Source organism: Schistocerca piceifrons, chromosome 7 (genome assembly GCF_021461385.2).
Source record: "Schistocerca piceifrons isolate TAMUIC-IGC-003096 chromosome 7, iqSchPice1.1, whole genome shotgun sequence".
Taxonomy (NCBI): Eukaryota; Metazoa; Arthropoda; class Insecta; order Orthoptera; family Acrididae; genus Schistocerca; species Schistocerca piceifrons.
The window spans coordinates 218,701,417-218,716,280 of NC_060144.1; the positions used below are offsets into that span (position 1 = coordinate 218,701,417).

Consider the following 14,864-nt stretch of genomic DNA (forward strand, 5'->3'; position numbering starts at 1 on the left):
CTTCAGTTCTACAAGACCACGTTTTTCTTTTCTCTCTCTTTTTCTTAGTTATTAGAGAACACGTGTCATTTCCTTACTGAAGAGCGTCCGGTGGATGAATCGCTATAAATTTAAAAAAGGGTGTATTTTGTTTGAGTTGTTTCATTTTCAAAGAGTTTTGATTTCTCTTCTTCTTTAGAGTTGTATTTAAAAAAATGTGAAGACGTGGCCGACTCCAACACGAGGTACAACGGAACCGGCAAGGAAAGGGGCCGCTAAGAGGGACACTGTACATCTTTTTTTGTTCTGAAAGAAACAGTTTGTCTATAAAAATTGGAAGAATGAACAAAAATAAAAAGTCGATAGAGCACTTACCTGTGAAAGGCAAAAGTCCAGATGTAGAGTCTCGGGTCAGCACACAGTTTTAATCCTCTAGGAGGCTGGCCGCTGGTGGCCGAGCGGTTCTAGGCGCTACAGTTTGGAACCGCGCGACCGTTACTGTCTCTGGTTCGAATCCTGCCTGGGGCATGGATGTGTTTGATGTCCTTAGGTTAGTTAGGTTTAAGTAGTTCTAAGTTCTAGGGGACTGATGACCTGAGATGTTAAGTCCCATAGTGCTCAGAGCCATTTGAACCATTTAATCCTCCAGGAAGTTCCATGTTAGAGCACGGAGTGTCCACTTCAAGCTTGTAATTACCGTTATTGCCCTAAATAGTATAAGGTGAATGCTTACATGGTCCTCAGGAGGAGTATGGTCCAATACCTCCCACAGCCTTCCCCATTCGGAGTTTGTGTTGAGTCTCTTGTCTCGACGCGGACAGGGTGATAATTCTTAATCTTCCTTTCTTCCTTCAAAGTGTTTACAAACAGCAAGAAACAAATTAATGTGCTATTTATTTATTTGACAACTAGCTGACAAACTCAACATCCAGGTATTCATTTTACCAATCTGATATTAAAAACTAAAACAAAAAAAGATTTGTGTTTGTAGTTTAATATCGAAAAAATTTCATTTCCATGTATTCGTGAAAACACCATCGGAATTATAAGAAAGTCCTACAAAAAATATGCAAACTGTACAAAGGTAAGAGTAATTGAGCCGTTTGCGGCTCGCGTTGGTGCCGTTTGTAGAGTTCCTCCCTCTGTTGGAGGCCAGACGGTATCGTTTAGTTAACTGGCGCCACTCGGTTTCGCAAGCGTTGCCTGTCCGTTAGTGGCAGCAGCGGCGGTTATCGATACGTAGTAACTGTTGCCCTATCTTTGCGGCAACGTCGTTGTTTCTCTGGGTCGTGTGAGTGTGGCAGTTCGGTTGGGAACTCAGGAGGAGCCAGGTCCGCGCATTGCGGAAACACGCCAGGACTGCTGGTGGCATGCATGGACTACCGGATGGAAGGGCGGTGGTCACGAGGGTGCACGACCTCGTCGTAAACTGGATCCAGCAAGATTTAAGATGAGTGCATTTCAATCCAAGTAGAGAAACCTCCACCATTGTGATATCTCACGGTTCTCCAGTGACTTGGGTTTGTGTTGCTGCTCGTAGTAGCGCCGAGGCGAAGAGCAGCGAGTAGAGTGCTTGGGGAATACGGATTTCATTAGCTTTCCTCGACTTCTTATTACTATTTACTGCGTTCAAATTGTTGCAATTTGTTAAGCTCAAAGAGCGGTAATTTTTCTTGTCTGGTGGCCGCTAACGCCCCAGTTACCTGCCCTGGGGGTTAGTGTATGTAACGGCAGTGTACGTTTCCTCGTCTTGCCGCTGCTGTCCGTTAAGGCGTGTAGCTTTGACAGCTTTCTTGATTGTAGGACGGTGGGTGACTCTTCTACTCTGGTGGTAGTGGTTCCTTTCTCGTTCCGGGCGCTCTACACACAGTATTCTGGGAACGTAGTGCAGACCGGCGATTTCGGCTTTGGCATATTGTTCCATCGTTGCATTTGGTTTATTGGACGTCAGGTAGCTTCAGCAAGATTATCATTAGTCATTCGTTAGATTGCCACTAGTCTACCACCTTGAGAAGTGAATGTAACTCTTGCCTGCCTATCTCATCGCTCGCGAAAATGTTTGTTGCCGGACCTTAACAGAGGTCAATTCCTGTAGCACCGTCTGTGGCCCCTTGGTTCTTGTAAGACATGTGTGTTCTAAAAGGAGGTCTGATGGCCAGTAGTTCAGCGTAACGCTCCTTCAGCTCACGCCTTCTGTGGATATAATCTGCCTCAGTACCCTTTAAGGAACTTATGTACTGGTCCTTGTGTTTTATTGTTGTCTTATATATTACAATACCTTGTAATGCCTACATTAAAGTTTATATATGTTTAGTTAATAGTTCTGGTCGCCTTCTGGAACAAATGTAGCAGTGTAGTGTTCAGTGGATGTTAAGGGTTGTGTTACAAAGTTTACCATCATCTTATTTCACCTGTTTGGTGATCAGTTTTTTAATTAACCTTTGCTATTGTATTTTCTGTTTTACAGCAGGTTTCTAAATTTTTATATTATTTCCGTTCCTGGCGTGTAAGGCCTTAAGCCGTGATTGTCGTCATTTGCCTCAAAATTCTAATTTGGTATTTGTATTTACGCAGTAAGCCTTTAAAACCTTATTGACTGCCATTATTGGCGGCTGATGCCTTCTGCTGTGTTTGTGGCGACTTACCTTTAATATTTCAATACCTTTAATTTGTAAGTTGCAGCGAGTTTTAAAGAATTCTTTATTTATTGCCATTCCTGGCGTGTAAGGCCTTCTGCCCAGATCACAGTGGTTTGCCTTTAAAACATTATCTGCTGTATCTGTATTTAATGGTGATTTACTAAATTGTAACTCACTGAAAACACTATTATTTACACAGTTGTTTATTCCTTCATTAATAACGTGTGGTACCTTTATTTATTGTTGAGGTCTGAAATTACTGGTTTAAAATAAATTAAGTGTAACTGTAAAAGGTAACCAATAGCAACTGATTACGGCCCCGTCCACAATCGTAAGCGAATCCTGCCTTCCCTTCACTACCAGGTTTCAGTAATATTTATTTAACTTAGAACTTGATTGTAAACAATATTTCTAGTCACGTGTGCAGTTTCTGTACGCTGGGCGCATTTGCTGCATGTGTTTACAACGCGATTTTGTAATTGTGTATTGTGTATTGTTTTTGCCTACAGCCGTTTGACCTTCACATTTGAAAGTTGTCGAAAGCACTGTTAAGGATTTCCTTAAGCTGACTCGATTGTAGTAGTGTCTTGTAAAAACTAAATGTATTAAAAATTCATGAATAATTTTGCATTTTTTCACGCATCTCAGTGTCTGATTTTGTGTCTCTTGAACCGTGTGTCATTCGAGATATATTACATTCAGCGGTGTATTTAGGGGGTACTTTCTGTGACGTATGTTGCGAATAGAGTTAGTAACAAAGAAGTAATAAGTTTGAACGTCATGCATGATACGGCAGATTTTCACTCATCTCACTGAGCCATATCTCCTGAATCATGATAGGTAGATGGTTATTACCCCCGTAGCGATTGTTTCGTTACAGTGATGGATGTGTGTACGAAGTTTGGTTGAAATCGGTCCTGTGCTTTAGGAGGAGACACGGAATATGCACACACACACACACATACATTTTTGTAACATGTATGGATGTGTGTCAATATTTTGAAATTCACAGCTCGTTTCGTTTCGTGTTTACCGCAGGAGGAAAGACTCAAACTACCGTGAGGGTGATGTGTTCGTGATAAACACGCCATTCTTCTGGGTGACACAAGTAGTCGCCACGCTGATGTCGATGGATTTCCCTGTCAAAGTGGTGGCAGTAAAAGGCATGGACCCCGCAGCCTTTCGTGACGCAATACAAAAGTACCAGGTAAGAATATATCTATTTTTTCTAATTATTCACATAGGTACCCACCAATTCGTAACAGTCCTGTCCAGCATTACAGTTTTGCGCTATTAACAGACGTCATCTGCACATGTATCTGTCAAATTAATCCCGCTTTCACATCTCTCATTTTACTTCAAAGGCTTCTTACCTCATCAGTTCTATCCAGTGTCTCTCAATTTCTTGCTTTATCTGTTTACCATCCACTTTCAGGCAATGCATTTTTTTAGCTTCCGTTACTACTTCTATTTTTTCACAGCCTACATTTCACTTCCGTACAGTATAGTGATCAAGGCTTCCAGCATAAGTTAACCACTTTCTCATAATTCACATTTTCAGACCTAGATTTATTCTGGTGACCAATACTACTTTTACTTATGCCAACTGTTTCTGATGTCTCCATTGATTTGGTCATCTCATTTTGTTCGAGTCTAATGCTCGGAGCCCCGCGCAGATGGCATGTCACAACAATTTTTCACACAGCCTCAGGTCACGAATTATTGACGTGCTGTTAACAATGACTGGTCATTCCGAACCAGTTTAGCCACTAAAATATTTTATGTTAGTGTTTGACTAAAATTAACCGTATTGCTCATTCTCGTTCCTAGCTTCAGTCGTCTCTGGCTACGTCGATTCCTAATTACTAGAATTTTTCATTTCTTGATTATATCGCCCCAATTTTCAAATAGTTTCTTAAAAATCCTCTGACTAAAGGACTAAGTCGTCTATTAATTTTTAGATTATGTTCTCCTTGCACTTTCATTGTTCCCAGATTTTTCTAACACTTTCTTCGTTGGTATTTTCACTTACAATTTCAAGTAATAAAAATAATGAGCTGTTAGGCTTTCTTAGAACCTTGGAATTTTGAACTTACCCTTCCGGATCTTCCTCTTCTGTTACTTTTGTGTGATTTTTATAGATATTATGTGTTATTTCTGTCTGCTTTTTATCTCCAGAGTAGTTAGAGTTTCCTAATAACTTATTTCAGCATAAACTGTCAAGTCCTTTCTTTAGTCCACAAAACTATGAATATATAATGACATTTAATAGTCATTTCATTTTACTCAGTCATACAATTAATTTCTATAGTCATATTGTAACAACACTTTTACTTTCTGAAATTTTATATGTGCCCTCTTAAATTAACTGTCAGTGAATAAGCCTTTAAACTAAGAGGGCGTGCTGAAAAGTAATGCCTCCAATTTTTTTAATGTGGATCTCTTAGAAAGCATTTTCAATAAAACTCATGTTATTAACATGGGTGTGGTTTCAATGGACAACAGTGAAAGGCTAATTCATCCATAATATACTTATGTAGATATCATAACTTTGCAACATTCCAATATGTAACTTAAAATTCTGATTTGCTCATTTTGCCCGTACTGTTTTTCTTTCACCAGCCAGATATCATTCTGATGAAGGTTTTTTAAATGTTATGTTAATGGTTGATGAAAACCACATGCTAGAAATCCTTAAGAAAGGGGGGGGTGAGTATGGGAGTGGGGGGGGCCATTTGAAGGTAACTTTTTACATTTTTCTTGAACAACTCGATAAACGCAGCCTCTAGTGGAAACGAATCGCAGTACAAAATTTAACTACAATAAATTTCCTACAAAACAGGTTCTAATCATTTTTATCCAGGACTAATAATTTCTGCAAGGAGAGTGGGAGAACACTAAAATTCTTGAACAAAGTGCATAATCTGTAGCTTAGGTAGATTTTGTAGTCCATTTTGAGATAGTTTTCCAAACTGATAGACCAGAAGTGCGTCGGATCAAACTGTTTATCTCAACTTCCTCCATGTCACTATGGTACATTGTAAACAGTTATCATTTCCACCCTGTATTTCCACTCTTGATCTGAATAGAAAAAATCAGATTTCAGAATACCAATTAATGTTTATAAACTTTTAAGTGAATTGTTACTCCTCTTCCTCTGACTTGGTATTTTATGTTGTTGGCAATAATTGAGTCACAATAGCTTTGATCTTCAGCCACAGCAAGCGTGGAGTGGATCGAGAAGCGACTCGATTGTCACTCCCTTAACAAGGAGAGATCCCAAAGCGACTCTAGAAACAGTTTGCTGTATTAAAGCTGAGGTGGTTTTCATTAATCATCGATATTAATATCAGTTGTGGTCTCAATATGATCAAGATAGTCCATTTTTACTTAAACAGAATCAGATACTTTTCTCGGTCCACATTACTCCAGATTTTGAAAAGATATGCTCACAGGGCACTTATCTACATGGATACATAATATTTTCAGAATTAATTGGTATATCGTTTGGTACTGACATTTTCCGGTTTCCCACTAGTTTGAGACCGCTGTTTCGAGCAAACGTGCTTCAGATTAATATTTGTCTAGTTTGACAACCACTGTACATCCCAGGTTTGTCAGTTCCTCGGAGCTGAGAACTCCAAACAGCTGCTCATACACTGCCAGGAAAAAGAAAATTAGTGCACCAGGAAAGACAACGTTGATTTTCATATGATGACAGCATATGCCACCTGTGAGATGATAATAGTTTCAACGCTGTCAACAAACAGGTAGCGTAGTGGCACAGGTGGCAGAGCGCTACTGTTTCTACCCTTTAATAGTAACTGCTGACAGTCAGAAGGCTCAGTGTGGTGTAAATGTATGAAGCAATCAGACAACCATGCCATGGAGACACACTCGTGCTTTCTACAGCCAAGTGAGCGAGTTTGATAGGGATCAAATTTTGGCCTTCCGAGTAATGCCATGGCCCTTTTGCAGAGTTGTCACGTAAGTTGGATGTGCTGCGTCACTTGTGCAACGATGCTGGAATCAGTTGTCACATGAACACACAGACGAGATTCTGGACGACCAAGCAGCACAGACACCTGTCAGGATTGTCATATTGTAAGGAAAGCAGTGGTACATCATACAGCTACCACAGCGCAGATAAGAGGGCTTGTGGACCCAGATGTGTTAATACGAACTGTTGTGAACCTGTTATTAGCAGTGAGACTATGGGCATGCACACCTCTAGCCCATCTTCCACTCGTGCCACAGCATGGCTCGACTGATGTCGTTGGAGGATCACTTGCAATATGGAAAGGCGCGCCATGGTCTTCAGCGATAAAAGCAGATTCTGCCTGCATGCAAATGATGGTCGTTTGTGTGTACTTTGCGGACATGGTGGGTACTATCTCATAGTTGTGTATTTGTCCAAGACGCACTGGGCTCTCATGGTTTGTGGTGCGATACCTGGTACCTCAGAGCCGCTTGTGCTGGTTTGTAAATATAATCATTTCATGTACTCCACATGCACTGTTGTAACAATAGATCATGAGTGAATTGGAAACCTCTAAATTGGTGTACTAAGGTATTTTTCTGGCAGGGTATTTTATCCACAACAGTTAAATTATATAATCAGTGTCTACAAAGAAAACAAAAATAATAGCTTTCAATGACCTGGAGCAAATTATGACTAAAATAATAATAAACGATCAGAAAATAGATAAAGTAAACCCGCTCAGCATATTACGAAATACAGTCTCATACATGACAGAAATGGACATTCGAGGGGAGAAAGATTCAGTCACAACAAAAGAATAATCTGTAGATCCATCAGAATTAATGTAAGAAAGGAAACTGCATCTAAATTTTACAAAACTTTGTCAGTATCAACTCTGAAATGGGAATGGACTGTAACAAAAAGAAATGATCGAAGAATACAAACGTTGGAGATGTGACTCCTAAGGAAAGTAGCTAGGTACACATTGATAGGACGAATGTTGACATCAGAAATGAACTGGGCATGAAATCTTAAATGAGGACATTAAGGAAAACATATTTCACTGAAGAGACTAAGAGTATATTACAAGAATGGAAGATGACAGGACATCAAAAGTAATGGTGAATTATAATCCAGTGGGCAGAAGACCTTCAGGAAGACTGAAGAAAAGGTGGAGAGATCAGTAGTTTTAACCAAGTGGGCAAAAAAAAAAAAAAGCCTGATACATGCACAGAGAAGACACTTCATATTTAAAAAATGCATATCTTTAAGTAACTGTGATTTAATGTGTTCTGTAAGTAAGTACAAAATCCCGGTTAGATGTAAGAGGCATCCTGAAGGCATTAATCTGATGAGGTTAAATAAATAAAAAAATAAAAACAAAATGAACTGATATATACATGCACTATGATATATGCAAAAATAATTGTGTAATGTGTGTACGATTATTACTACAAAGAATTGTATCCAGCAGATCTGAACTCAGATGGGAGCCACTGAGCCAAGAAAACAAACAGCTAGCTGAATCTGGGAGTGAGCCAAGAGAGCAGTGTGTTTCCTGAGTCACTTTGGGAACCGCTCCATGGAGTGCAGTGAGCCTAACTGTTCCTGCTGAGGGGAAAAGGGGGGGGGGGGGAGGAGACCAGTGAGCCATTGGGAAGAGAGTGACTCCTGAGTCACTTTGCGATCCACTCTGTACAAGTGGTGGCTGAAGACCCGCAGCTTGTGCGGCTCCCATGATCACCACCAACGTACGATCGTATGTCAAAGGACGAGATGTAATGTTCAGGAACTTTTGAGTGAACTGTTGACTGGGCTTCTAAAATTGTACTTTTTCTTTTCAGATCAACAGCGGAAATACAGGATGTAAACAGTAACTGTTTATAACATACCACAATGACGTACAGTAATTTGATATACGACACTTCTGGTCTGGAAACTACTTCCATTTGGGCTACAAAAACTACCTAAGCTACAGTGCATACACTTTGTGCCAGATTTTGAGTGTACTCTCGCTCTTTGCATAAAGTCCTAAATAAAAATGAATAGGACCTATTTTGTAGGAAATTTAATTTAGTTTGTGTACAGGGATGCGTTTTCGCTGGAGGCTGCGTTTTTCGAGTTGTTCAAGAAAAAGGTAAAAAAGTTATCTTCAGACGCACCCCCACTCCAACACTCACCCACCACCGCTCAGGATTTCATGTTGTTCATGGCATTCCCTACTCCACTGTACCAGAACGTGCAACTGCACAAAAAGAGATCTTATGAGGTGGCTTAAATGGCGTCAATGAAACGACGCATGTCCTTGGTACGTTGATTACTACACAGTTCGCGGTCAAAAGCGACAGTTGCAGTGTGACGAGCAAAAGGACTACGTTTTTGACAACCGCAGACACTGCTGAGGCCCTCAGGACGTTTCAGACCCTCTTTAAGGACATCGCGGACTAGCAGTCACACAGAACGAGATCGCATCCATTTAGAGCGCCGTTTGGTATATAGGGTGGAAACAATAGGGACCTTTCGAACCCATTCAACGAAATTCGAATGCGATCCGAAGCAGCAGAGGGTGCTTATGCACTTTCAGCCCTTCTGTTTCGTATCATAGCTTGTTACAAATAATTTCTATTTTCATAGATATCTTAGTAATAAATAACACCTTATTATGATTACCATCCTAACACATTGAAAGAATCTGAAAAGGTCCCACGCTCGGCACGAAAATGTGATGAACTGAGGAACTGAAAAGAAAATGCTCCATAATAGGCACCAAAAATATTGTAAAAATTTAAATTAATGTTAAATCATGGTAACAGTTACTACAACAATATTTACAGTGTTAGATGCGTCTGTATGTTCTGAAGAGATAAAGCAACTGGTACACCTCCCCAATATCATGTAGGGCCATCGCGAGCACGCAGAAGTGCCTCAACACAATGTGGCATGGACTTCACTAATGTCTGAAGTAGTGCTGCAGGGAACTGACACCATCAACCCTGCAGGGTTGTCCATAAATCCGTAGGGGTACGACGGGGTGGAGATCTCTCCAGAACAGCGCATTGCAAGGCATCCCAGATATGCTCGTTGATGTTTGGTGAGTTTGGGTTCCAGCGGAAGTGTTTAAACTCAGAAGAGTGTTCCTGGAGCCACTCTTTAGCAACGCTGTACGTGTGTGGTGTCGCATTGTTCTGCTGTAATTGCCCAAGTCCGTCGGAATGCACGATGCACATGAATGGGTGCAGGTGATCAGACAGGATGCTTACGAACGTGTCGCCTGTCAGAGTCGTATCTAGACATATCAGGGGTCCAATACCACTCCAACTGCACACGCCTGTCAGAGTCGTATCTAGACATATCAGGGGTCCCATACCACTCCAACTGCACACGCCCCACACCATTACAGAGCATCCACCAGCTTTAAGAGTCCCCTGCCGTCATGCAGGGTCCACGAATTAATGAGGTTGTCTCCGTACCCGTACATGTCCATCCGCTCGATACAATTTGAAAAGATACTCATCCGACCAAGCAACTAATTTCCAGTCATCAGAAGTCCATTGTCGGTGTTGATGGGCCCAGGCGGGGCATAAAGCTATGTGCCGTCCAGTCATCACGGGTACTCAAGTGGTCCTTTGGCACCGAAAGCCCATATCGCTGATGTTTCGTTGAATGGTTCGCACGCTAACACTTGTTGATGGTCCAGCATTTGCAGAAGGGTTGCACTTCTGTCACGTTGATCGATTCTCTTCAGTCGTCGTTGGTCCCGTTCTTGCAGGATCGTTTTCCGACCGCAGCGATGTCGGAGCTTTAATGTTTTACAGGATTCCTGACATTCACAGTACACTCGTGAAATGGTCGTACGGGAAAATCCCCACTTCATCGCAACCTCAGAAATGTTATGTCCCATCGCTTGTGTGCCGACTAAAACACCACGTTCAAACTAACTTAAATCTTGATAATCTGCCATTGTAGCAACAGTAACCAATCTAACATCTGCGCGATACGCTTGTTGTCTTACATAGGCGTTGCAGACCGCAGCACCGTATTCTGCCCGTTTATATACCTCTGTATTTGAATACGCATGCCTAAACCAGTTTCTTTAGCGCTTCAGTGTATTTGCGTGTAGTTTCCGGTGACTGCAGATTATCAGTTTTACTTTCGTACACCTGAAATCACTTGCAGAAGTAGCCGTTGTTCAGATATCTGGGCTACAGATTCCTTTTCCTCCACTGCTGTGTCAGCCTGAAAATTTACTTATAAAACCAGCAATTACTCAATAACCGAGAACTCTTCTTCTTTGTAATATATTAAATTTCCGTTACAACCTGTATGTTGCATTTAAAAGTTGCCTCCGAGATCAAGTTATACAGTATGAGTTGTTACATCATCTCTCGTACGTCATTACTGTCAAGCAACGACTGACTTAACATCAGAGACGTTAACAACAATGTTCCAAATCATGTTAGTTCCATGGACCAGACCGTATCTCCTAGGCTGGGTGCCAGTGGCATGCAGTAATCTCTGGCTGCAGCAAGTGCATCAACACGCCGTAATATCGCTGCCACCGCCCCGTTTTGCACACATTCTGCGGTCACCCCAGCATACGGTACATGCACAGAGAATGCCAAAAATACCGCGCTTAGAAGACCGGTCGCAGACGTCCACTAAACCAACAAGAAAATTCCTTTTTTTAAAAAAAGCGGACATAATTCGTCGAAATGAAAGTGATGTGTCACACCACATCTTCTAAACAATCAAAACGAAAATAAAATTAGGTCTGATTTGACTGGGCATAGGTTTGACTCAGTAACTGGGCATGAACGGGGTCGAAGGGGAGCGGAGCGACAATTAGCCATGTGACAATATCTGCGTTACATAAAGGCATAGGTGGTTTGTGTAATGTCGGCGTCGTGTGCTGACCGCTGTTAGATCTCTTGTGGTGTTGCGCGGTCATTGATTGATAGGCAGCAGCTTTAATCTTCATGCCCTTCTGCCCTCACAGCTTACTTCCCCCCACTCCAGGTAGCATGCTACCCGGCAGCCAGTGTGATGCTGTTGGCCTTGCAGTGTCGAGTAGACACTTTCCGGCTCCCAACACGCTCACGGCAGTAGTAATTGGACGTAGGCATAGTGTCAGCGTTGTATTTGGAAGCTGTGGTCAAATGCAAGTATCAGACCACAAGAAACACCGTATGATACAGAATGGGAAATGAATGTCTCACAGAGTGAAAATAGACGTTGCAACGAATCCACTGATCAGACTCAGTATGAAAACTGAGTAGAAAATAGACTGTCACGCTTTCAGAAAACAAAATCAGTATGTAAGTCCTCCGATTTCTCTCAGGATCCTCGAATCCAATTTCCCACTCCTTAACCAAAAGAGCCCCAGAATCATTTCACTGCTCTCCAACTGATGGATCAGTCTGTTTGAATGATACCTAGGTTGATACCGTGTTCGCGCCGCCCCCCCCTCCCCCCCCTTCCCCCCCCCCCCTCCTTCGTCAAGTCTGAATTTTCGATATCATCATCTATGTCAATGGCGGAATCAGTTTGTAATGTCATCCAATGAACGATCAACGCTGGGCGACCACCCCTGCTAGTTTCCATACAGGATACCAAACTTTCCGATCTTACTTTGAAAATCCTTGGTCAGCGAGTGTAACAAGGGGGAACTCTCGCAATGTTGTCACACTGTTCCGTCTGCATTGTTGCATCTATCGCCATTGGTCTTTGGATCCCTAGTGGCTTACATTCCGGATTTTCCTGTGAAAACCACTGAGGATTCCTGCAGTAGTTTCTCTGTATTTCTGAGCCATCGAGAACGCTGCAGACAAACAAAAATGCCTTTAAGCCCTCACTCGGTTTTCTCAGGCCCGTGGAGAGCGTCTGCATCCCTCATTTGTCAGTTACGCCTCTAAACGGGACACCCCTTTCAGAGCGGAGCAAACACTTCAGTTAAACAGTATACATCCATTTTCTGTGGCTTTCAGGTAAGTCTCAATACATCCAAACGCGGCTTAATTGGAACCCTTTTTTCGTGAGTATCAGGCTGCGAAATATTACACCACATGCATCAAGTCTACAATTTAAAAAAAAAAAAAAAAGTTCAAAAAGCTCTGAGCACTGTGGGACTTAACATCTGAGGTCATCAGTCTCCTAGACTTAGAACTACTTAAACCTAACTATCCTAAGGACATCACACACATCCATGCCCGAGGCAGGATTCGAACCTGCGACCGTGGCAGCAAGCGTGGTTCCGGACTTAAGCGCCTATAACCGCTCGGCCACAACGGCCGGCTAGAATTTTCAGATTTTATCTTTAATTCTTTTTCCATTATTAAATTCAAAGGCACTTTAGAGTTGACACTCTACAGTGTTTAATACTTTCAATTTATAAGAGTGAGGACAGTGCCTTGTTTGCCAGAAGAAGACAATTAACAGTAGACCTATATAACTCACGTGAAATCGCTATGATGGCATATCCGATCGTGTGACTCCGTTCCTTTAGTTCTCTCCATGAACTCATTCTGACAAAGTTTGTGTTCTTATGCAAGTTCTTACTAACCATGAACAGTGCGAAGAATGACCACCCACACAGCTCTCTCTCGACTACCCAAGTGTTTACATCTGCGATAGATGCGTGTTATGTCTAGTACTGGTACCATGGCTCCCATGGGAAATGAGTGAAAACTCGTCATAGACGGGACTCGACAGTGAATAGATCTCGCTTACTTGGACTTCGGGCCCACATTTTCTGTGCACATGCTTTGGTGGCACAGTCTTCAGTTCTAATAGCTAACCTTTGGCAAAAGAAGCTCGTCTCTGGAGATTGCAATCCTTTAGTAGGGTGATTCTTCTGGGATAGTTTGAGGTGGTATGTCGAGCTCGTGATATATCGAGCTAACCACAACTTGACTACTCTGACCATCGATTGGCAGAAGAGTTGACTACGGGCTGTTTAGCTTCTACATTCAGTGTTCGGTGAACTAAGGCCTTCCCAAATAGAAAAAAAAGGTTCATAGACATCCTCTCCATCGCAAGTTGGCAGAACATGATGCCTACGTGAAATCTGTAGCGGAATTTAAAAACAAAGATCGTGCTTGTATAAAAATGTCAACCAGGGAGAGGCTTTATTTAATTTCCATCAGCGTCCAGCAGACATCTCACTGTTTCCTTATCATTTTGATTAGCTAGTTTGTAAAGCACTTTTTTCCAAATATCTGTTGACAATGAGTGTACAAAACGACTTCGAACAGATAATGTAAACTCACTGCTCATCGTAACTTCCCGATTTTGACGCCAAAGCAAGTCAAATTAAAACTTCAAATGTGCATCAAAGAGTGGAATCCTATGAATTGGTAAGCACGTCCCCAACAATGTGCTACAGAGCTAACGGCGAATTACGCCACTACGTCTGGAACTCGGCCCAGGCCTCCAGTCAGCTGTCACTCGCTGCCTCGCTCTCACTTCACCTTCGCTGCTCAAGGCCTATTTTACGAGTCGCCCGGCCAGAGATAATTAGCGAAAAGCTACAATCGATTCGAGCTGCCAATAGTAGCGCCAGTAAATAATACCAGAAATCAAGGCACGCGAAATCGATTGCGACCACCTCACTGATCATTTATAAAATTTCAAACGACTATGAAATGATGAGTAAAATGTCTCATCTTCAAGGTAATTTTGTGCTGATTCCAAAACTTGCCTTAGATTTGGAAAGTCTGCAATTTTTCTGAAGTTTTAGTGACTTTAATATTATGATCAATAATTTATTAATATTAATTCACCTATTGCACGTGAGTTACAGTTGCATGTGTAAAACTTGATCTTTCATTGTCTAGTATTATTTGAACTAACGTTACTTTTCAAAACAGCCGTTCCATTTAATTTCATTGTTACTTCATAACATCTTTTGTTAATAGGCCAATGTTAGTTTTGGGATTAACCAAATAGGTAGGTCTCCCATGAAAATTATTATCCAATTCAGATCTTTAGTTGTTACAAATCCACAAATCATGGTAGTGATACATGAGGTAATGAATTTAACTGGTCTCAACATTTTAAATATAGGTTTCTTACAGGAAGCCTAAAATATCATTTCCAAAGGATTGTTTGGTATCTGAGAAATCAGAAAGTAACTCTCGATGTTATGCTGTTCTTACAAACATATATGACGTATTAAAAAAAAACTGGACAAGTTCAAGGACGACGCACGCACTGAGGGTTTTGTACAGACTTAATTATGTACACTTACAGATCGTTTATCCATCACT

General features: G+C 41.5%; 1 protein-coding gene across 1 annotated transcript in view; it reads left to right on the forward strand.

The window, feature by feature from the left end:
* LOC124804999 (4-coumarate--CoA ligase-like 5) overlaps positions 1 to 14,864 on the forward strand; it is a 166,744-nt gene that overhangs the window by 125,877 nt on the left and 26,003 nt on the right. Inside the window, exon 5 of the mRNA XM_047265396.1 lies at positions 3,657 to 3,825. Within this exon, the coding sequence (XP_047121352.1) occupies positions 3,657 to 3,825 (169 nt within the window). The remainder of the gene's footprint in view (positions 1 to 3,656; positions 3,826 to 14,864) is intronic.